Raw genomic sequence first — 24,425 nt, forward strand, 5'->3', positions numbered from 1 at the left:
GGAGACTGAGGTTTAAAGGGTTTATAAAGTTTGCTCAAGACCCATGTCTAGCCTGTGGATCCAAGTCTTTCTGACTCCAAACCCCATTTTCTTTCTATTAAGAAAGGTCATCTTTTCCAGAGATTGTTTTGGTAATAGAAATTTAGGAGTTTGACTTGTAAAAGGTGAGGACAGATGACCCAATAAGGCTCTCAGTTTTATCACTTTTTCATTTAGGCCCTAAGAAAAAATTTAAAGCTCCCCAAAGCAAGGCCCCAGTAAGTGACTCATCTGAGGAAAAAGAAGCTAGAATAGTGCCAGAGGTCCTGACCCCACCAGCTCCTCCCGGGGCCTGTCCCATGGTGGGGAAAGAAGGGCCTGCACCCCAGGAGCCGCAGCCTCAGGAGGCTGGAAGTGTCCCCTCTGACGATGGGGACTCCAGCGACCTGGACCTGGACCAGCTCATGGCGGATGTTGGAGAAGAGCCGGAGCAGAGGGCGGAGCCACAGCACAGAGACGACGCGGGGGGGCTCGCCGTGGCCTCCTGTGAGGAATAGCTGTGGGCTCGCACCGCCTTCCTGCTCTCTCATCCCTTCTGTGGGAGCAAGAGGCAGAGCCTCTCAGAGGAGCCCCGAGAAGCTGATAAATGTTGGGCTTGTTCATTGGCTGTGAGGTTGGTTGGCTAAGGTCAGAGTTGTGCAGTTTATGTTAATAAACCAGGTTACTGGTTTAGTTGGTTTGGTTCGTCTCAACCACTTGCTTTCTTTTGGCTTCTCTCCCTCCTCCTCCGTGTCACTGTGGCTCATGGTGCTTTCTGGTGGGAGGCCTGTCAGTATAGGGATCTGGGAAGGTGATGACACCCGACTCCTAGGAGAAGGACACTGAGAAGGGCAGGTCTGCGTTCAAATCTTGCCTCAGCCTCCTATTAGCTACATGGCCTTGGGAAAAGCACCGTAACCATTCTGAGTCTTGTTATCCTGCCTCAGATGGTACCTCCAGTGCCATGTAGGGTGCTTGATGATGCTGAAATGAGGTGATGCACGTAAGGCACTGACACAATGCATGCTAGTTATCTTCCTAAGGAAAGTAGAATGGTTAAAGTAGGGGGACAAACCTTCGCTTCCGGACTGACTACCAGTGTTTGGGGATTTATTGGTCCCTGGCCTGAGGCAGTCACTGAACAAAAGGACTAGGGGAGGGATCTGAGTGTGAGCTATCTATTATGGTTCATTTATGGCAAGAAGGACAGAAGTTGAAGGTGATGTCAGCTTTCTCCTTAGATGCATTCAGGCAAATTGTACAGGGACTTTTATTTTTGTGGTCAAGGGCTAGGAAGTTGAAGAGGGAACTGGAGCAGGTGGCTGTGTGTCTCTCAGGTCCTTGGTGGCCTTCAACACCTGCTGGCTTCTGAGTCGTCTGTGTCTGTCCAGGGTGATTATGAGGAACTGAGATCCCTGTGTGCAGCTGACTCTAAGCAGGTCCTCACTCAGTCCCACTCCTTAGGCCTTTAAGACAGAGTATAGCGTCTCCTCCTGGGGGCCCTCTTGGGGAGGCGGGTGGGGAGGCGCTGCTGGTGAGGTCAAGTTGGAGAGCGCGAGGGAGGCATAGAAGATGTCATCATCCTGGGGGAGAATGGAAAGGGGAGGGGGTTAGGCAGCAGAGGGGGAGCTGTCCCATCTCAGAGCCGCAATCCCACAGCTGATGCCCTGCCGAAACCACAGTCCCTCTGTTCTTCCACCCCACCTTCTCCAAACTTCCCTTTAATTCTTTCAGGACCTAATCTGAGCCGCTTACCTTGGTGTCCAGCTTGGGGCCTGTATGTTGTCCTAGAAAAAATCAAGATGTGCCAGGGTTAGGTGGCCTGGCAGCAAGGGTAGAGAAGTGGGCAGGGGGCTCCAGTAGTGAGGTCATCTTTAGGTCAGGAACAGGGTCTGGGGGAGGGTGGGTGAGGCAGGGGAGAGAGGAGGATGCTGAGGGCACGTGTGTGGGGAGGGGGTGTGTGGGGAGGAAGGAAGGCCCAGGTGGAGAGCGGGGATGATGGCGGCAGGACCTACCTTTATTCCCAGTGTTCTCGTATTTCTCCTCTGGGTTTTGGAAGGATCCCCTGTGTGGGAACAGGAGGGGGGCGATGTGTCAGAGGCTGGACAGAAAAGAGTTACCACCTGCATCGGGCTGGTTCTCTTGGTGGGGGCTCTGTGACCTGCCCGGACGCACTCGGAAGATGAAGGCAGAGGTTTGAGGCTCTCAGAAGGAGGCCGCCTGGATGGGGTTGAGGGGTCATTTGCGGTGTAGCCATGTCCCTGAGTGCTGACTGAGGTGGATTGTTCTGGAGAAGCGGCTTTACTGCAGGGGCACAGGGAGGAGAAGCAGGAGGGGGAGCTCCTGTCCTCTCTGCCGCAGCGCCTCAGTTAAAACTGGAGCATGAGAACCAGGAAGCTAATCTCAGGTCCCCTGGGCGGTGCTCAGGCCTTGGTCCCCAGAGGAGACGCCATCGCCATGGGGAGGGGTCCGAGGAGGGCAGCTGTCAAGAGTCAGGAGGGAGAGAAAGGAGGGAGGGGCTGCGAGAAGGAAAAGCGTGGAAGTGGAAGGAAAGATGGAGAAAGGAAAGAGGGGGGCCATGAGGAGGGTAAGAGCTCAGGAAAGGAAGAGGAGCTGGGGCCCCAGGAGAGGGAGCCAGGCTGGGAGCCGGGAGGGAAGTTGCTCTGAGAAAAGACAGAGGGCGGAGCAGCTGGAGGTCGCGCGTCACAGGGGAAAAGGACAGATTGGATGAGGAGCAAGAAAGAGGACAGAACGTGGAGGTGGTAGGTGTGTTCAGGAAGGATGAGGTGGAGAGAAGCCAGGATGAACTGGGGATGAAGGAGGAAAGGGGGAGCCAGAGAAAGACAGAGGGAGATGTTCCGGGAAAGAATCAGAGAAAGTGCTGGTCCACTGTTCTCGATTTTTTAAAGAGCTGGAGCCTCCGGAAGTGAAGAGCCTGGCCTGTTAGGGGACTTGGGAGGGTGTGGATGGAGAGTCCAGTCGGGGAGGGGCTGTGAAAGGCTCCCTAGTGCTGTTCTCAGAAGGAAACTTCCTGCTTCACAAAACAGCACCCCCCTCCCCCCTTGGAGGAGAAGCGCTCACCTGGCTGGGGTTCTGGCTTTAGTCTGCAGACCTGTAGGGGGACCAACAGTGTGTCAATGTGTCATCCATGGAGGCCGGTCTCCTGCCTGCCTTCTCTGCCCCGTCCCACCCTGAGCTCATCCTTGGAGAGACCAGAGCAGCGAAGCAGCTCGGCTGAAACCCACCTGGGAAGGGCCTGGGACCTGAGCCTGCACCCAGCAGGCACCCTGAGGCTGCCCACACCTGTCCTGCCTTGTCCTCAACACCCATCAGGAGAGCAGCTCTTCCCTGCACCCTGCGCCCCTTCACCTTCTGAACACATTGGACTTGCCCACTTCCCCCAGCTCCAGTGACCTCTGCTCCACTCAGCCACACCCTGGGCCTTTTTTTTTTTTTTTAATCACTCGAGCTGAGACCTCTGACCTAGTAAATGCTAGTATCATTTTTATGCTACTACTGTCTTTCCTTCCAGCTCTCTTTTGTCATCATCCCTCTGTACCTGTGCTTAACCTCACTAACTCTTGTCTCTTGATGATCCACTTTCTTTCAGGTTATCCAGGCTCCCTGCTGAGCCCTCTACTCTCCATCTCTGCCCTCTCACTGGCTCCTTGACCTCCTTCCCCTGTCCTTCTGCCACACTTGCTGACACATCTTCAGTCCTGGATGTGTCCTAAGGCAGGGAATGCTATTTGCTTCTCTCAATATCCACTTGCTTCTTCTTATTCAGTTACAGAACTTTGATTTTATTTGGAGTGGCAGTGTGCCTCCCTACAGATAGATGTGGGACCTATGACTAAATATAGCCAGTGAGATATAAGGGGAAGTTGTAGGGAGGACTTTCAGGAAGGCTCTTTAAAAGGAGGACAGACAGCTGGGTCATAGTCTTTTTGTCCTTTCCTCCTTCATCCTGTTTCCTGTTTAGATTCACAAATAATGCCTGGAGTCCTAGCAGCCATCTTGCACCATAAAGCAGCCTTCAGGATAGAAGTCAGTATCCAGCACAGTGAGCAGAAAGGTGGGAGCCTGAGAGCCTAAGGACGGTGTCCTCTGCTTTCTGGCTCCAGATCCTTTTAGATGAGGAAAAAAATAACCCTCTGTGTTACTTAACCCACTGTTACTTCTGTTCTCTGATGCTAGCAGCTAAACACAACTTTTTTTTTTTGGCCGTGGCACGGCTTGCGGGATCTTGGTTCCCCAACCAGGGATCGAACCCAGGCCCTCGGCAGTGAAAGTACAGGGTCCAACCACTGGACCGCCAGGGAATTCCCTGAACAGAACTTTTAATCAGCAATTCCTAAAGGTTTCTAAACCTGCATGCTTGAATACTGCTGAAAAAAACCATAGTCATGTGCAATGATGCTTGTACAGATTTATGGCTTCTCATCTGAGTTGATCCTCAAATACCATCTTGCATTTCCTCAGTGACTATGTCACATTTCCTCTACATCTTGAACCTTCATCCTCACTCTCAGGACACAACCACTGTGGTTTTTGCTCTGCAGAGCTAAAATAACAATTTTAGAGTGACCCCAGCCTGGCCCACCTCTGGCCCTTCCACTGCAGACTCTGTATGTGCAAGGCCAAGCTGAGGTTGCCACATTGCTTTATCACATTGCCGCTGGGATCAGAGGCTCTGGGGTGTGATTTCCAAGGTCTTCTTCTCTCACCTCCTGCCTCCTCCACAGCTGTGAGCTACTTAGAGTTGCCAGCATGGTTTCCTTCCCCTGGAAGGACAGTGACCTCTACAGCACCCTCACCACCTGCCTAATTCTTTTTCATTCTTTGAGACTTTTTGCAGGTGTCATTTCCTCTGGGAAGTCCTCCTTGATTACCCCTCCTTCCTCCCAACCTACCATAGCTCTTTGCAAATGAGGCCATTAGCCCTTGAGGCAACTGTCTTCCCCATATCCTCCTATCCCCCAGTTCCTTGAAAGCAGGGCCTATGCTTTATTTACTTTTGCATCTCCAGTTACAACCCAGACCCTGGAAAATGGGTGTCCAACCAGTGCTTGCTGAGTGGAGCCACCTTCCTGTCCCTTCTGTTCTCTCCTTAAATTTCCCAGGGCAGACCATCCCTACCCTTGCACCAAAAGGTGGGGACAAATGAGAAATGATTAAGTCAGATGAAAAGAACTGGAAACGATCAGATTTGTGGAGAGGGATTGGTCTTGAGCCGTGGTTCCCAAACTTGACACACAAATACCACCTGAGGAGACCATTAAAAATGCAGATTCCCAAGCTCAGATCTCAAGCCCAGCAGGGATCTGCATTTTTAATGGGCACCTATGGTCATTCTGATGCAGGAGGGTTCTGAGAAACACCCAGCTGGGAATCTTGGGGAGAGATTGGGGGTCCCAGACCACTTACCTTTGCTTCTCTTCCACCTGAGGTACACAATCAGTCCCACAATTGCAGTTATGAGCACAGCGCTAGCCAGTGCCAACCCGACTGTAGCTTCAGTACTCAAGGGCCAAGACCATGAACTCCTTTTGCTCTCTGGGACCCTGAGGCCAGCTGTGGTGGTGATGGTGGTGGTGGGGCCTTGAATGGTTGTGTTGGTGGTGGTGGGGCCTTGAATTGTTGTCTTGGTGGCTGGGAAGACATGAGAAATATGCAAATTCTTCACTAAAGGGCTGGAGGTACCTGGGTGAAGCTGTCACATCTTGTGGGGAATGTGGGGGGGTGGGGAGCAAGTCTCTGAAGCTCTCCCACAGGGAGGGGAGTAACAAAGGCAGATGCTGGAAGCTTTGACTCCTCATCACTCTGTTTAAATCCTGACCCTACCACTGATCAGTGCTGTGAGCTCAGAACCTCATTTCATCACCTACAAATAGGGACAACTAAGTCACAGGATCAGAAAAAAATTACTGTGGTAAAATACATGTAACACAGATTTACCGTTTTAACTATATTTAAGTGTATAGTTCAGTGACATCAAGTGCATTCACATTATCGTGCAACTATCACCACCATCCATCTTCCGAAATTTTTAATCTTTCCAAACTGAAACTCTGTCCCCATTAAACACCAACTCCCCATTCCCCCTTTCCCCAGCCCCTGGCACTCACCATTCTACTTTCTGACCCTAAGCATTTGACTACTCTAGGTACCTCATAGAAGTGGATTCAAACAGTATTTGTCATTTTACATGATTGTCTTAATAAGTGAGAAAACATCTGTAAAGGACCTAATGTATATTGGAAATATATTATTACGGTTAAATTAATATGTATTGAACTTTAGTTCCTACACACAAGGATGTACTATGGAGAAAAGACAGTCTCTTCAATAAGTGGTGCTGGGAAAACTGGACAGCTACATGTAAAAGAATGAAATTAGAACACTCCCTAACACCATACACAAAAATAAACTCAAAATGGATTAAAGACCTAAATGTAAGGCCAGACACTATAAAATTCTTAGAGGAAAACATAGGCAGAACACTCCATGACATAAATCACAGCAAGATCCTTTTTGACTCACCTCCTAGAGAAATGGAAATAAAAACAAAAATAAACAAATGGGACCTAATTAAACTTAAAAGCTTTTGCACAGCAAAGGAAACCATAAACGAGACGAAAAGACAACCCTCAGAATGGGAGAAAATATTTGCAAATGAAGCAACTGATGAAGGATTAATCTCCAAAATATACAAGCAGCTCATGCAGATCAATATAAAAAAACAACCCAATCCAAAAATGAGCAGGAGACCTAAATAGACATTTCTCCAAAGAAGATACATAGATTGTCAACAAACACATGAAAGGATGCTCAACATCACTAATTGTTAGAGAAATGCAAGTCAGAACTACAACGAGGTATCTCCTCACACCAGTCAGAATGGCCATCATCAAAAACTCTACAAACAATAAATGCTGGAGGGGGTGTGGAGAAAAGGGAACCCTCTTGCACTGTTGGTGGGAATGTAAATTGATACAGCCACTATGGAGAACAGTATGGAGGTTCCTCTAAAAACTAAAAATAGAACTCCCATATGTCCCAGCAATCCCACTACTGGACATATACCCTGAGAAAACCATGATTCAAAAAGAGTCATGTACCGCAATGTTCATTGCAGCTCTATTTACAATAGCCAGGACATGGAAGCAACCTAAACGTCCATCGACAGATGAATGGATAAAGAAGATGTGGCACATATATACAATGGAATATTACTCAGCCATAAAAAGAAATGAAACTGAGTTATTTGTAGTGAGGTGGATGGACCTAGAGACGGTCATATAGAGTGAAGTAAGTCAGAGAAAAACAAATACCATATGCTAACACATATATATGGAATCTAAAAAAAAAAAAAAGGTTCTGAAGAACCTAGTGGCAGGACAGGAATAAAGATGCAGACAGAGAGAATGGACTGGAGGACATGGGGAGGGGGAAGGGTAAGCTGGGACTAAGAGAGTGGCATGGACATATATACACTACCAAATGTAAAACAGATAGCTAGTGGGAAGCAGCAGCATAGCACAGGGAGATCAGCTTGGTGCTTTGTGTCCACCTAGAGGGGTGGGATAGGGAGGGTGGGAGGGAGACATGAGAGGGAGGAGATACGGGGATGTATGTAAATGTATAGCTGATTCACTTTGTTATACAGCAGAAACTAACACACTGTTGTAAAGCAATTATACTCCAATAAAGATGTTTAAAAAAATAAATAAAAAAAATAAAAAGATAGGTGTAGATGTATATGTGTTGAAGTGGAAAGACACTTGAGGTCCATGAAGTAAACATAGCAAGCTGAAGAGCAGAAAAGTGTGCAGTTTGATTCTATTGTGTTCCATCTCTATATATCTGTAACTATATCTACATCTGTAGAGAGAACATTTCTGCAGAAAGAGGTAATGGCTGAGAGATAAAGTGGAGAGAGGAACTTGTTTTTCATTTGATTCCCTCTGTGTGACCATTTTTAAAACTATTCACAAGTGTGTATTTCCAGTACTTTTATTATTTTTAAAACGTAATATTTATTTTTATATAAGTTGTATAGGCACATAATTTAAAGAATCAACAAATTCCCTACAGGTTTTAAAAACAGCACCCCCTGCATAAGCCTTCTCACTCCTTTCCCACTCCCCAGATGGAACTACTTTCAGCAACTTTAGCTATTTTTTGGCATTAACCTCATATTTCTAAGTCACTGGCTTTTACTGCTATTGTTTGATCTTGTTGTTTTAGGTAGTATCTAGTCCTTCCTACTATTGAAATCCAGGATTTAGATCTCTTACACCCCCTTTTCTTCAACTTACTCAACATCTCAGCGTGTGATATTCTCCCTTTCATGAAACATGTTCTTCACGTGGCATCTGGGACACCATCTCTCTTTGTTCTTCTCCTCCCTCACTAGCAGCTCCGTCTCAGTTTTCTTTGTTGATTCCTCCTTGTGTTCCCACCTGTAACCATCAGGGTTCAGTGCTGGGACCTCCTCTCTCTACACTCACTTCCCAGATAATCTCATCCTGCCCTATGGCATTAACCACCAGCCATACGCAGAAAACTCCTGAACTTACACATCCAGCCATCTCTCCCCCTGCACTTGGAGTCATATATATCTCACTGCCTCCTCACACCTCTTGTTTGTCTGGTAACATCTCAAATTTAAGATGTTCAAAACAGAGCTCTTCATTTCTTCTCAAACCTGTTCTTCCCTCAGCTCCCCCTCTCAGTAAATGGAATGCCATCCTTCAAGATGCTCAGGCCAAAGGCCATAGAGTCATCCTTACTTCTTTCTTTCTCTTCTCCCATCATCTGCAAATCCTGTCTGCTCTGTCTTCAGAATATAACCAGCATCTGGCAACTTCTCACCTGCCCTGGCTGTCACCCTAATCAAGCCTCACCATCTCTCACCTTTTCCCGCTTTGACCTTGGTCCTCTGTGCAGTCTTATTCTCCACACAACAGCCGGAGGGACACTTCTACATTGTAAATCCAATCACGGTGCTCCTTTGCAGGAAACCCTCACCTGCTCCCATCACTCTTGGAGTCAAAGCTCTCTCCTTGGGCTTCCCTGGTGGCGCAGTGGTTGAGAATCTGCCTGCCAATGCAGGGGACACGGGTTCGAGCCCTGGTCTGGGAGGATCCCACATGCCGCGGAGCAGCTGGGCCCGTGAGCCACAATTACTGAGCCTGCGCGTCTGGAGCCTGTGCTCCGCAACAAGAGAGGCCGCGATAGTGAGAGGCCCGCGCACCGCGATGAAGAGTGGCCCCCGCTTGCCGCAACTAGAGAAAGCCCTCGCGCGGAAACGAAGACCCAACACAGCCAAAAATAAATAAATAAGTAAATATTAAAAAAAAAAAAAAAAAAAAGCTCTCTCCTTGGCTTTCAAAGCCACCCGAAACCTGCCTGTTCTGCCCTCACCTCCTGCCACCCTCAACCTCTTCCTCTGCTGCAGACACGCTTGTCCCACCTCACGGCCTTTGCCCTTGTTGCTCCCTCTTGACTGCAACCTTCTTCTCCAGACCTCTCCCTCACTTCCTGCACATCTGTGCTTAGGCTGGATTTTTTTGCTCATTTCTCCAGAGCCCTCCCCAGCTCTTCTCCACCCTGCTTGGTGCCTTTGGAGGCTGGTCTTAGTGGACTCCAGCCGTGGGCTCAGGGGGAGAGGGGAGTGAGTCAGGGCATAGCCCTTGGGTCCCTCCCTAATGGGCATTGTATTAGTCAGTGTTCTCCAGAGAAACAGGAACCAATAGGATATACAGAGAGAAATAGTTTTAATATGAGGGATTGCCTCTTCAATTATGATGGCTGAGAAGTCCCACACTCTGCCATCTGCAAGGGGGAAGATTCAGAAAGCTGGTGGTGTCGTTCCAGTCCAAACCCAAAAGCCTGAGAACTACGGGGGCAATCGTGTAAGTCCCAGTCTGATTCCAAAAGCCCGAGACCACGAATTCTGATCTCTGGGTGCAGAAGAAGATGGATGCCCCAGCTCAAGTGGAGAGCAAGTTGGTCCTTCCCCTACTTTTTTGTTCTACTCAGGCCCTCAAGGGATTGTCTGGTGCCCACCCACTGCTAATCTCCTCTGGAAACACCCTCACAGACACACGCAGAAATAATGTCTTAGTAGGTATCCAGTCAAGTGGACACAGAACTAACCATCACTGGCATGTGGACTCTCTCTCCCCAGAGGCCACAGCTCCTCTCTGGGTCCCAGTACCTACTTCCTCCCCTGCTTCTTAGGCCTGTGGCTGGTCCCAGGTGTCTCACTGTCCCTGACTGGTTCCCTACCCTGTGCCCCCCTTAAAACTCTCCTCAGTTACCCTGTTTGAGCAGCTGCCTCCTGCCGGGACTCTGGCTAATATCCTCACGGCCTTCCCTGTTCCATCTGAATAAAGCAGCACCCCCAGCCCCTCTATCCACAGATTCTGCTCCATTTTCCTGCTTTTCTCTTCTCACCACTACCTGACACACAGAATTAATTTGTTTGCTTTTTTTGTTGTATTCTCAAGCGTAAGTTCCATTGTTAAGGACATTTTCATTTTGTTTTGTCTTAACTGCTTTATCCCAGTGCCCAGATTAGGACCTGACATATAATAGGGACTCAGTCAGTACTTGTTATTTCATTTGTTAAATGAATAAATGAAATAATTTTCCCTTGGAATTTCACAACATTCAACCACTGTCTTCCAGCTTCCTCTATTGCTATTGAGAGAGTCAAGCCACCCTGATTCCTGAATCTCTTTATGTGGCCAGTTTATTTCCTCCTTGGAAATGTATTGGATCTTCCTTTATCCCTGGTGCTTTGAAATTTCATGTTGCAGTGCCCCAGGGTTGGTCTCTTTATTTTTATCCATTTTGCTGGGTTCTTTCATTCTGGAAAATTTCTAGAGTAATTTTGTTGATAATTTCTTCCCCACGGGCTTCTTTTTTCTCTGTTTTTATAACTCCTATTATTCAGGGGTTGGAACTCTTGGACCAATTCTCAATTTTTCTTATCCTTCCTTATAATTCCTATATTATATTTCTATGGCTGCTATGACAAAGTGCCACAAACCAGGTGACTCGAAACAACAGAAGTTCACTCTCACAGATCTGGAGGCCAGAAGTCGGGAATCAAGGTGTCAGCCATGCTGCACTCACTCAGGAGGCCCTGAAGGGGGACCTGTTCCTTGCTTCTTCCAGCTCCTGGTGGCTGCTTCGTTACAGTCTCCGCCTCTGTGGTCACACTGCTTTCTCTTCCATCTGTGTCAAATCTCCCACTGCCCCTCTCTTATGAGGACACTTTTATTAGTATTTAGAGCCCACTCAGATACTCCCAGATAATCTCATCTCAAATTCCTCAACTGAATCACATCTCCAACAGTGTAAGGCATTATTCACATTATTCAGTATAAAGTTCCGGGGATTAGGATGTGGACATGAACTTTGGGGGGCTGCTGTTCAACCCACTACGATATCCAAACTTTGAATTTTTTTCTACCTTCTGAGATATTTCCACAAACTTCATCTTTCAATCATTTATTGAGTTTTCCATCTTTGCTAGTATACCTCTAATTTCTGAGACTTCTTTTTTTGTTTCAGAAGCTCCTTTGTAAAGCACCCTTTTGTGTTATATACATGAGATTCCTTAACTTTCTGAGGATGATAGTTATTTGAAAATTTTAATCTCCTTTCATTATTTTGGATTCTTCCAGATGCCCTTTCCCCCCCGCCCCCCGATTGTTCTGTTCTCTGCATTTCATGGGAAAAGCATTCTTTAAATGTTTAGTTCAATCATTTTTAAAACAGCATCTCTAGCCTCAAGCAACCTGGGCACAGCTGAGGTGAGGGTACAATCCTTAGTGCAGGGGATTTGGTGCAAGGCCGAGACCCCAATCACCTTACCCCCTTGGCTCCCAGCATGCAGGAAGCTGTGTGTGTTATAGCAGAAAAGGCATGTCAGTTAGTGGGCTGTAGAGTGATCTGTTAGATTTCTAGATCTTTTCAGGCCCATCAGATAGATATCCCAGATAAGAGTCTCCTAATATTCTGCCCTTGGTGGGTGGGTTGTGGGTACCAGCCTGGCTACCTGCATCCTGGGAGGCTCCCACAGGGGTCAAGTTGTTTAAGGTCTCATCAGTTCACCAAATCTCCAGATTTAAGAACTAAATTCTTGTCACCAGTTAGGGCCCAGGGTACACCCCCCAGACTCCTTGTGGATTATCGTAGAAAGCAAATATCCACTCTTTGGCTGGGGTGGTGGGTGGGGGTATGGAGGTGTCTCTGCTTCTTAAATACGTTTCAACTAGTCCTCTAGTTTTCAGACCTCCTTCCACCCCCAGTTTCACGAGTACTAGGAGCTGCCATTCCGGACCCTTTAAAGGGTTTTGCAGTGTAAATCGCCTTCGTTCTGGGTGTCCCTGCTGGTGGCTTAGGGTTTAACTCCTCTGGTCTCCTGAGCCAGTTACATTAGTCTCTCTGTTTCCAGCGTCCCAAATTTTGTTTTTGTTCACCTGGATTGCAAATACTTTGTCCTTGTGGGTTTTTGTCTTAAAAAATTCCCTTTGCTGTCATTTTAGTAGATTTTGGGAGGGAGTGGAGGTAAACATGGGCATATAACCCAGCATCTTGGCCAGAATTTATGCATTACTTTTAAAATGAAAATTATAACAAGTATACATTTTTTCAAATGTTGCACATTAATAATAAAAGTAGAGAATAGGAAAAAGTCTTGTGAGGCATTTACATGATCTTTGGAAGAACATTACAAAGGTTTACTGAGGGATATAAAATAGGACCCGTTCCTCCGTGAGAAGATTGCACATCATACTGATTTCAGTTTCTGTCAATTGCTTTATAGGTTTAATGCAATTCTTATTTAAAAAATCAACATAAGCGTTTTTCTAGGTACTTGGCAAACTTATTCTAACATTTATGTGGAAGAATAGGCAGGCAACAATAATAAAGTTTTTGAGGAAGAAATATGTGGTTGTGATGGAAAAAGTCTTAACAGTCATTGAAACATGATAAAGTTATAATAACTAAAACAGTGTCGTACTAATATAAGAAAACACAGACTAGTGAAACAGAATAGACAGACCAGAAATGGATGCTATTCTACAAAAGAACTTAAAAGCTAGGCCTATGAATCAATGGAAAAAAGAAAAAATATTCAATAAATGAAGTAAGGACAACTGATTTGTTTCTTGGTATAAAGATCAACTTAGTTCTTTATCTCACACCATATACCAAAATAAATTCTCACTATGTTGAAGAATTTTATTGTGAGAAGTAATCAAATCTTACAAAAATTAGGAAAAAATATTTTCACCCCTAGTGGGATGTGGGGTTTTCGGCTTAGAAATAAAAGAGAAAAACTACAAATGAGATTAGATAATTAGATTTGGCTAGAAAAGTAAACCGTTTGTAAAAAAAAATTAATAAGCCAATCTCAAACTTATGAGTTATGTTTGCTACAGATATTCCTTTGGTGTGAGTTTTTGCATGGTGGTACTTCACTGGGATTAAAAACATTTCTTTTTATTACTTTCTTGTATCTTTTAAAAAGTAATGAGCATGACCATCCAATTAATTGAATTAATTGAAAAAAATTAACTTACTGATGAAAAAACTCAGAGTAAATGTGACTGAAACACAGAAATGAGAAAAAGAAGGAAGAATTAGGAAAGGAAGAAGAGGGATTTAAGGAAAGACGAAGTCCCTCAAAAAAGGCCATTTAAGGAAATATGGAGGAGGTGCAGGAAATATTAATCCAAGGCTGTCTTGCTTAATTCAGGTTGTCAGTCACTATCTATTTGCTTTAAAACCAGCATAGTGGTCAAGAAGGGGCAATGGTTTTCCGAGGGGGAGACACGGGGAGTGTCCATCCCAGCTGGGAGCAGAAATTCATCACTGATACTGCTTAGAATTGCCAGCACAAGTGATTATAAAAAGCAAACAAATGTAGACGATTTTCAAAAAAATAATCTACAGACAACACACCCCTTTATTGCCTGTGCCTGGGAGAGAACCCCTCACCTCTGCCCTGGAGTCAGATACACTGAGGTTCAAGTTCCAACGCCCCACTGAATGAGAGAGGGAGATCCGTTGATGCTACACGTCCATTATTAGGTGAAAAATAGTCAAAACGAGATGATCAGGTCAGTAGCTGAGGCCAAGCGGCTCATGGTTAAGAGAAGAGGCTCTGGGGTTAAACTGGGGTCAAACCCCACCTGCACCAGGAGTGACTTCGGGCAGGTGTTTGCTGTGCGAGCCTCGGTCTCCCTTCCTGTAACAGGAGGATGGCAGCAGGGCTGACTGTTACCGGGGTCGTGGGGAAGGTTAGCTGGGGTTTAGCTGGGCTGATGCTGCCAAGGTGTCCAGCTGGGACGCAGGGCACAGTCAGCGGGAGCTGCCGTTACCGCTGCTGCTGCCTCGTCATGACCAGGACAGAGGAGCGAGATCAGCGTGGACAACGGGGACAGTGTGACGAGAAGCACACAGGGAGAGGTGGGGGGCGGCAAGCAGGTAAAGAGGATGGAAGCGGGGGAAGAGGAGATGGGAAAGAGATGGGGTGGGGGTGGGAGCGTTGAGGGCCGTGTTCTGGGGAGCAGAGCAGCAGAAGGAAGGGGGAGATGGGAAACAGGTGATGGGGACACGGGACGCCTCGGGCCACCATTGGTGGCCACCACACACCTACTGTGTGTGTGTGGGCTGAGCTCATGGCCGTGGGGAGACAGACATGGGGTAGCTGAGCCTCCACACATGGACACATGACAAAGGGGAGGCGGCCGCATCCCAAAGATGTCAAGTCACCTGGAGGACATGGGGTGAGGGCAGGGGAGGGTGCAGCCCCAGCTTGGAGCAAGAAAGGAGAATAGCTGGGAGCCCAGAGGGCGGAAGCCTGAGGATGAGGGAGGGGGCTGGATCTGGAGGGCAGAGAGGAGGATGGGCAAGGGAGGCAGCCCAGGGCTGGGAAGATTAAGGTGAAAAGGGGTTGATAGAGGCCTGGGGAGGAGTAGAGGGGGCAAGGAGAGGAGTTTGAGAGAAGAGAGGAAGAGGGGGCCTGGGCCAGGCCTGGGAGACAAGACCCCAGTGGCCTCCAAGAGCCTCAGGCAGGACAGCGGGACTCACTGGGGATGACGGTGAGTGCGGTTCCCTCGATGGACTGCCACGTCTGCTTGCCTTGTCTCAGCGTGTCCACCTCCACCCGGCAGAAGTACCTGGACTCATCCTTCCACTGCAGTTTCGAGATCTGGAGGGAGCCGTTGTGCCCACCCTTTGTCCAGTTCAGGAGGAGCCGGTCCTTGAAATCCTTGTGGATGAACGGCGGGGTTGTGTTGTAGATGAACTCCCCATGGAAGTGTTTCCATCTCCAGAATATTCTCACGTTGGGAACCTTGGCTGATTCCCAGGAGTAATAGAAGGAGAAGGGGATGTGGATGGAGCCACCCTTGGGGGCTGAGAGTTCCTTTGGTTGGTTCATCCCAAAGTCAGTGCTTGGATTGGGTTCTGCCCAGTGACCTAGAGGAGGGAGGGAGAGGGAGAGACTTTGAAGGTGACCCCAGACCGTCAGCCACCCTCACCTACAAGGGGATGTGTGACAGGTGGTAGGACTGGCCCTCTGGCCTGGGTGAGCCCCTCTCCAGGCTTGGGGCGGGGAGGAGGGTGAAGGGTTGGGGGGACCCGGCACTGTGGGACCAGCTCTTTGTTTGTTGGGGGTGGGAGGCCTGGCCGGCTACCCCAAGGGACACTTCTACGGACACGCAGCCATAGCCCCTCCCTGGGGGGGTGGTCCCTGCGGCCCTGGGCAGGGCAGGACAGTCCCGGCCTCTCACCTGCCTGCAGAGATGCCAGGGACAGCAGCAGGGACAGCAGCAAGGGCAGACCCATGGCCTTGCCCTCCTCCCGGGATGAGAAGACAAGCAGAGCCAGAGGGGAGGCCTGTGGAAGGGCCGCCTGCGGGGAATCTCAGCACCAGGAGAGCGACGACCAGGCTCCTTCAGAGGACTGAGGAGGGTAGGGGCCTTCCTGAAACCCGCCCGCCCCCGCCGTGACTGGCACTTCCTTTATCAATGTGGCTTCTTTCCCTATATTGCAAAAGGGCCTCTCTGTGGTCAGTGCAAAGGGAACCATGATCTAGGGCTCCCTGCCCCCCTCTGCACACTGAGGGGCTGGTCCTGACCTGGGCCAGCTGGGGCCTCGCCTCTCTCCCTCAGCTCCCTGCCTCTGCCACCCCCTTGGCATCTCCTTAGGAGTCAGTCTCTGTGTCTCTGTGTGTCTCTCTCTTCTTTTCCCTGCTTCTCGGAGTGTCTCTCTCCTCCCAGGGAAAGGGGCGACAGCAGAACCAGTTCAGGCTCCTTCAGGGAGAGGTCCACGGCCCTGAGTCCCTGCCCAGCTACAGCCCCTTAGAGAGGAGGAGGAGGAGGAGGGAGCTGCTGGTAGTCAAGCCTCAGCCCCCAGCCCAGGCACCAGGGGCACCCAGCATGCTAGTGGTCTCTCTCTCTCCAGGTAGGGGACACTGCAGTGCCCCCCTTCAGTCCCCAGGTAGAACCAAGGCCCACCAGGCCCCTCCCACCCTGCTCCGCTCCCTGTGTGCAGTCTCACACCCTCCCTGAGGTGAGGAGGTGAGGGTGGGCGCAGGTTCCCACCTACCCGGAGGGTGGGCCTTCTGGAGGCCACGCCTCCACCCACAGAGGCAAGACTGGATCTGCAGGGCCCTCTGTCCTCACACTCTACAAGGAGGACACCGGGGCTCCGACACGCCCTGCGCCACGTCCAGGACTCTGAGGTGGCAGGTCCAGGACCTGAACTCCAGTCTTGCTGAGCCCACAGGGCCTTTTGCTCCTTCTGGACGCTTCCTCCTGGCTGCACCACAGAATCTCTGGGCCTCACCCTGTGAGTGCGGAGCTCTGGGGGTGAGCCCGGAGGCTGTATTTAATAACGCTTCTCAGGGGGTTCCATCTGCAGCTGTGCGACCCTGGCTCATCCAGAGCCTTCCCTGGACAGAGGGGATGAAGGTCAGAGCAGTCATGAGCCATCCTGGTGACAGTCCCTGGGACCCTCTCTGATGGAGGCCCTGCCCGCCTGTGACTGGTGGTGGGTGGGGTGAGAGATTGGGGGCTGGGAACTTTGGTGACCCCCCAGGGCTGGCTGGGATGGAGGCTCTGCTCACCCCCTCCCCAGGATGACGTTGGCATTGGTACTGGGTAGAAGGAGGGCAGGGGAAGACATGATTTCATTAGGAAGTGGCATTAGTTCTCTGGAGGTGGAAAAAAACAGACCATCTTCCCTCCTCCTTTTCTTAGTTTTCCCCCAATTCTAATAGTTTTTTTCCATAATTTTCCCATAGCCAGCCAAGCAGCCTCCACCCTGCCTTTGCATCTATTTTTCTTACCTCTCCTCCCAGGCCCGAGAAGAGTGATTCTGCACTTTCATGGAGCCCTCTTATCTGAGTCAGGCCTTGAACATCCATTTTCTCTTTTTCAGTTTTACAACATTCTGTGATGAATGTATTCCTATCTCCATTTTACCCAGGGGGAAAATGAGGCACAGAGTCTTAATATCATGGAGTCCTCTGGGCTGTGAAAGATGCTTGGGCTGAATTGGTAACAGCTGGAAAGGGGGGCAGAAGAGAGGAAAAGGGACCCACTGGCTTCTTGGCAGTGCCTTCAGAGGGTACCTGCCCTGTGTGTGGGGAGACATCTGGGTTCTATTCCTGCCTCACCCCACTAGCTTGAGACCTGGAATGTCTCCTCCTTGCCTGGCCTCCGGAGGAGGGGGCTGGACCCCGCCAGGGGGCGCCACTGCCCATTCTCTTAGGCAGCACAGAACTTTTACAAAACAGGCTCTGGGTAACCTTTGCAAGCACCCACTGTCCAGGTGCCCTCAGGCCCCGCTGCTTCCACAGAAGTTCTCCCTAGATGCAAGTTGCACATTTCACATCATGTTCAGGCCCCTGGACCCAGTTGGAGCCCCATGAGGGTAGGATTTGTGAGGTGTGGTTTCTGCTCAGGGATGGCACGTGGTCTCTAGGTTTGTTCATCTTCCCTTCCCCAGTAGGCATGGGAGGGCCTGGGATGCAGCCTGGTGCTGTGGCTCTACTCACAGAGGAGGCTTGTGGGAGGAGGAGGGCCTGGAGTTTTGTGATTCAAAGATGGGCAGAGCCTAAATGCAGCCCTTTAGCCCAGGTAGACATGAGGGAGACATGAAGGAGAGGTCAGAAACTGTGTGATAGCAGCAGGGACAGGTGAGGGCTATGAGCCATGGACCACATGAGAGAGAGAACCACTGCCTTAGATCTTCCCCACTTTCTCCCAAGTTTCCATCCTCCCTTCCTCATTGGCCACGTCCATCACTGCCCCAGCCTCTTCCCCTTCCATGGCACCTCACCCTATTCTTGCTTTCCCCCCAAGATTAGTGATAAGGCAAAGATGTGCATTCTCACTATCTCCATTCGTTGTGCTGGAAGGTTCTAGCCCATATAATAAGGCAAGAAACAGAAATAAAAATTTTCTAGCTGTATTTTCTTAGATTCTATATTTATCTGTTTGGCATCCATTTATGACAGGGCTAATTGTACTAACTCTGTTTTCTTACTTTCTGTATTCTTGATGCTCTGACATCTGGGAGACCAGGAGTTACTGCTCACGGACCAGGGAGTTACTGCTCCTTCCAGATCTAGCTAATTCTTAGAGATAGATAGCAAAGGGCTTTCTTGGGAACACGCCTTTCATATACAAACTATCCACTCCCGGCCCCATACTCTATACCACCTCCTTTATCTAACTCTCACACAGCAACCCAATATTTCCCCTGCCCTAAATCAACACAGGGCCAGGTGCCAGACAACTAAGGAAAGCACCTATAGCCCAACACCCACCAGAATTATTCAAACTAGCCAATCTTAAACTGTTTTTTGTCCTGCCTTGTTTTTCCTGCAGAAAGCATAATAAAGACTGTTTTCTTTATCCTCATTCTTTTTTTAAAAAAATATTTATTTGGTTGCAGTGGGTCTTAACTGCTGCAGGTGGGCTCCTTAGTTTGGGCGTTCGAACTCTTAGTTGTGGCATGCATATGGGTGGGATCTAGTTCCCGGACCGGGGATTGAACCCGGGCCCCCTGCATTGGGAGCGCAGAGTCTTAACCACTGCTTCACCAGGGAAGTCCCTATCCTCAATCCTTTTTCTGCCTCCTGAATGACTCTAGTGCTTCCCCACCTATAAGGGGGTGGTGTACACCCTCCCCTTGGGAAATATAAGTAATAAAAATCTTCTTTCGGGACTTCCCTGGGGGTCCAGTGGTAAAGAATCCACCTTACAAAGCACGGAATGCGGGTTCGATCCTTGGTCAGGGAAATAAGATCCCACATGCCGCGGGGCAACTAAGCCCACACGCCACAACTACTACCTCCTGCGCCTCAACTAGAGAGCCTGCATGCCACAAACTACAGAGCCCACACGCCCTGGAGCCTGCGTGCCACAACTATAGAGAGAAAACATGCATGCCACAACTAGAGAGAAACCCGCGCACTGCAATGAAAGATCCCACATGCCTCAGTGAAGATCCCGCGTGCTGCAACTACGACCCGACGCAGTCAAAAATAAATTAAATAAATAAATAAATAATAAATAAATCTTCAAAAAAAATCTTCTTTCAATGATCTCTCTGAGTTATCAGTCAGTCACCTCTATAAATTAAAATCCTGCAGGTATAGTAATTGAGACAAAAGCCGTCCAGATTGAAAAGGAAGAAGTAAAACTGTCTTTATTCACAGATGACTTGGTTATTTATGTAGAAGATCCAATGGAATCTACAAAAAAACTACCAGAACCATTAGTGAGTTAAGCAGGTTTACAAGATCAATATACGGAAATCAATTTTATTTATATATACTAACAACAAAGAATTGGAAATTGAGATGAAAACGATGCTATATACAATATTATCAACAATGCCAGATATTTAGGAATAAATATGATGGAAGATGTGCAAAATCTGAATGGTGAAAACTACAAAGTATCGCTGAGAGAAATTAAAGAAGACAAATAAATGGAGATTTCACACATGAGAGGACTAAATACTGTTATACGTCAATTCTCCCCGGATAATATGTAGATTTAACACAATCTCAGTCAAAATCCCAGTAGGTTTGGGTTTTTTTTGTAGAAATTGACAAGCCAATTCTAAAATTCCTGTAGAAAATTAACTACCTAGAACAGCCAAAAAAACTTTGCAATTGAAGAACAAATTTGGAGGATTTATGCTACCTGACTTCAAGACTTATTATTACAAGGCTACTGTAATCAAAATGTATTGGCATCAAGGAAGACAAATAGATTACTGGAACCGAACAGAGGGTACATAAATAGACCCACACGTTTATGATCAATTAATTTCCAACAAAGATGCAAAGGCAATTCAGTGAAGAAATGATAGTCTTTTAAACAAATTGTACTGGAACAATTTGATATTTATATACCAAAAAAAAAAACCAACACAAAAAACAACAGAACTTACACTATGTTCAAAAATGCACTAAAAATGAATTGTAGGCCTAAATATAAGTCCTAAAATTATATAACTGAAGAAAAAAACATAGGAGAGAATCTTTGTGACCTTGGGTTAGGCAAAGATTTCTTAGATTCAGCACCAAAAGCATGACCCATAAAAGAAAATATTGAAAAATTGGAGTTCATCAAAATTAACAACTTCTGTTCTTCAAAAGAAACTGTCAAGGAGGTGAAAGACAAGATACAGATAGGGAGAAAATATTTGCAAATCATGTAACTAACAACGGACTTGTATCCAGAGTATATAACGAACTCTCAAAGATTAATAAGAAAACAAAATTCCAATTAAATGAGCTAGGGCTTCCCTGGTGGCGCAGGGTTAAGAATCCGCCTGCCAATGCAGGGGACACGGGTTCGAGCCCTGGTCCGGGAAGATCCCACATGCCATGGAGCAACTAAGCTCATGTGCCACAACTACTGAGCCTGAGCTCTAGAGCCCGTGAGCCACAACTTCTGAGCCTGCGTGCCACAACTACTGAAGCCCACGTGCCTACAGCCTGTGCTCTGCAACAAGAGAAGCCACCGCAATGAGAAGCCTGCACACTGCAACGAAGAGTAGCCCCACTCGCCGCAACTAGAGAAAGCCCGCGCGCAGCAATGAAGACGCAACACAGCCAAAAATAAAAATAAATAAATTTATTTTTAAAAAGAACATGAGCTAAAGATGTGAATAGATACGTCATCAAAGAAGATACATAGGTAACAAATAAGCACATGAAAAGATGTGTAACATCATAAGTCATTAGGGAAGTGCAAATGAAAACCACAATGAGATACCACCATACATCTATTAAATGGCTAAAATTAATAGACCAACCATACTAACTGTTGGCAAGGACGTGGAGCAACCAGAGCTCTCATCCACAGCAGGTGGGAATGTGAAATGGTACAACTACTTTGGCCATTCCTTAAAAAGTTGAACATACATCTACCGTTTGACATAGTCATACCATTCACAGGTATCACAGTGTTAACGAGCGGCATCAACCTGGGACTTGTGGGAAATGCCAATTCTCAGGCCCCAGCCTGACCTGCTGAAGTTTGAGAACCACTGCCCTGGGGCAAGGACTGATGCTGGGAACTTGCTTTGTGTGTTACATTTACTTTTCACAGCAATCCTGTGAGATAAAGGAATTTGATTCCCATCTGACAGAGGAAGGCACTGAGGCTCAGAGAGGTGACCTCACTTACTCTGGTTCCCTCCACGTCTGGATCTGGACCACACTCAGGTCTGTCTGCCTCATGAGCTTGGCGCTTACCCAAAATTGCCCCGATTGCCCCTCCCCCACCAACCACCCCCGTTAACCTCCCTCACTTCCCCTTCCTTCCACAGCCCATCCTGGGGGGTCATTCATTGTGCTTCATTCAGCTGGCCACTTCTCAGGGTCTGGGGAAACAAAGGCAGGAGGGATGTGAGTGTGGCCCCTGAGGTGAGGCAGGACACACGAGGCAAAGAAAGAGCACAGGGAAGGGGGAGGGACGAAGGGCAAGGTCTTGGTCTCTGCTCTTTCCCATGGGCTGTCCACGGGCCTCTGCTGACATCAGCACTCTGTTTACTTCCTCTTGTTTTGCAGGCAGGGAGGGGCTCAGAGAAGGCTTCTCCTGCCCTGGTTGGGTGCAGGCGTGCAGTGAGCCCTCCAGAAACTAGAGTCCAGCTGGGAAGGGAAGACTCTCAGCTTGCTTCACTATGTGAAGCAAGTAGAGGGAGACCCAGGCCCCACAAAGTTGAAACAGGCAGGGATGACATCTCCCACTTCCTGTGTGTCGGGTGCTTTGCACTCGTGTTGGCTATGTTTCCTTATTTGCTGTATTCTTTTTTTTTTTTTTTATAAATTTATTTATTTATTTATATTTATTTTTGGCTGTGTTGGGTCTTTGTTTCTGTGCGAGGGCTTTCTCCAGTTGCGGTGAGTGGGGGCCACTCTTCATCGCGGTGCGCGGGCCTCTCACTGTCACGGCCTCTCCCGTTGGCGGAGCACAGGCTCCAGACGCGCAGGCTCAGTAGTTGTGGCTCACGGGCCCAGCTGCTCCGCGGCATGTGGGATCCTCCCAGACAAGGGCTTGAACCCGTGTCCCCTGCATTGGCAGGCAGATTCTTAACCACTGCGCCACAAGGGAAGCCCGAGAAGTTTGCAACCATTGTTTGTTCAAATATTGTTTTCTGCGTTGATCTCTATCTCCTCTTCTTCCAGAATTCCGAGGACACATATGTTAGACCTTTTTATTTTGTCCCCTGGGTCTCTAAGGCTCTGTTCATTTTTATAAGTCTTATTTTTCCTGGCTGTTCAAGTTGGATAGTTTCTTTTGACCTGTTTTTAAGTTTACTGACTCTTTCCTCTGTCATCTCAATTCTGCTACTGAACTCTTCCAATTAGCTTTTTGTTTCAGCAAGATCATGTTTGTCAGCTTTAAAGTTTTCATTTGGCTCTTTCTTATGGGTTATATTTTCTGCTAAGATGGTTGTATTTCCATCCATTTCAAGACTGTTCACCTTTATTTCGTGGAGCAAGGTTGTCATCACTGTGTCAAAGTCTTTGTCTAACAATTCCAACATTTGTGTCATCTCGAGGTGTGCGTCTTTTGCCTTGTGGGTTGTTGAGATTTTCCTGTTTCTTTCTATCTCAAGTAATTTTGGATTACATCCTGGATATTTTAACTATTGCTCTATGAGATGCTGGGTCCTGCTACAATCTTCGGAGAATGTTGATTTCTCTGTTTTGGCAGCAAGTTGAGCTGACTAACTTCAGCCCAAAGTCCCAACGTGCCTTCTATGGGCTGTGATTCCAAAGCCATTTCCATTTTCAAAAACTTGGCTGTGGAGTTTGTATCTGTCCTGTGTGTGCATCCCACCCCCGCTTCCTCTCCTTCTCCCCCTGCCCCTCCACTGCTCATGGGCCACCCTGGGACTAAGTGGGGATCTACAGCACAGTTTAGTTCTCGAAGCCTTTAGTATGTTTTTAGGATCAGTTCCATGTATGTGTATCTTGGACATGGGCTGCATATGCAGCTGATGGAATTCCTCTTTCAAGCTTCCTCCTCTTAAAGATAGAAAGCCGAGGTTTTAGCTTCCTCATCACTTCTTGCATGCCCTTCCTGTAACTGCATCTGCCTTTAGGAGAAGCAGTGAGAGGGAGGGGAGAGAGAAAAGCAAGGGCGGTGCCTCCCAGGCTCTTTCAACAACAAGGGCTCTCTTTCCTAGTTTCTGTGGTCAGGGAGAAGGATTTTTTCTCTCTCCTAGTTGCTCTGTCAGGGGGGCATGCCTGCGTCTGCAGCTGGGTTGCCACTACTGCCGTGAGAGTGCATCTTTGGGTCTTCCCTCAGGGCAGAGCTGGGTAGGATTACAAAATAAAACCAAGGTTCTCCTCCTTGTCTCTCTGTAGTAGTCCTCTGATCGGAGAAGGAGGGTTTTTGTTGGAGCTTTTTCTTCCTGTGCCTGCTATGCAGTTCTGGGATTCAGGATGCGCTGAGTCTGAGCTGAGAGATATGGGAGGAAACCAAACCAAACCAAACCATAAACTCTCTGCCATACCCTTCCATGAGTTTTGATTTCTCTCTCCAATCTGTCTGCTAGTCCTTACTTTTCAGGGTCTTCCAATTGTTGCTTCATGTATTCGTCCAGGGTTTTAGTTGTAATCAGTGGGGGAGATATAGGGTGGAGTGTATTTACTCATCTTAACCAGACCTGGGACTCCTACCTTGATATTTTCTTTTTTTTTTTTTTAACATCTTTATTGGAGTATAATTGCTTTACTACCTTGATATTTTCAATCCCACAAATTAGACATTGTTGTTACTGTCTTATAAGCTCAGTATTACTTTTTTTTTGAATTTTATTTTATATTTTTTTAA

The 24,425-nt window shown here is 47.8% G+C and overlaps 2 protein-coding genes across 2 annotated transcripts in view; one reads left to right on the forward strand and one right to left on the reverse strand.

Moving 5' to 3' along the window:
* The window catches only part of ZCWPW1 (zinc finger CW-type and PWWP domain containing 1), a 30,192-nt gene extending 29,634 nt beyond the window's left edge, over window positions 1-558 (forward strand). Inside the window, exon 18 of the mRNA XM_036826294.1 lies at window positions 217-558. Within this exon, the coding sequence (XP_036682189.1) occupies window positions 217-536 (320 nt within the window). The 3' untranslated portion in view covers window positions 537-558. The remainder of the gene's footprint in view (window positions 1-216) is intronic.
* A 397-nt stretch (window positions 559-955) lies between these two features.
* Window positions 956-15,929, reverse strand: PILRA (paired immunoglobin like type 2 receptor alpha). Its single transcript, XM_036826136.1, has 7 exons — window positions 15,843-15,929; window positions 15,139-15,528; window positions 5,446-5,670; window positions 3,100-3,130; window positions 2,034-2,083; window positions 1,774-1,805; window positions 956-1,601 (listed from the first exon to the last, which is right to left on the reverse strand). The coding sequence occupies exons 1-7, from the start codon at window positions 15,895-15,897 to the stop codon at window positions 1,479-1,481; spliced, it is 906 nt and encodes a 301-aa protein (XP_036682031.1). The 5' UTR covers window positions 15,898-15,929; the 3' UTR covers window positions 956-1,478.
* Between the last annotated feature and the right edge of the window lie 8,496 nt (window positions 15,930-24,425).

This window comes from Balaenoptera musculus, chromosome 15 (genome assembly GCF_009873245.2).
Source record: "Balaenoptera musculus isolate JJ_BM4_2016_0621 chromosome 15, mBalMus1.pri.v3, whole genome shotgun sequence".
Lineage (NCBI taxonomy): Eukaryota > Metazoa > Chordata > Mammalia > Artiodactyla > Balaenopteridae > Balaenoptera > Balaenoptera musculus.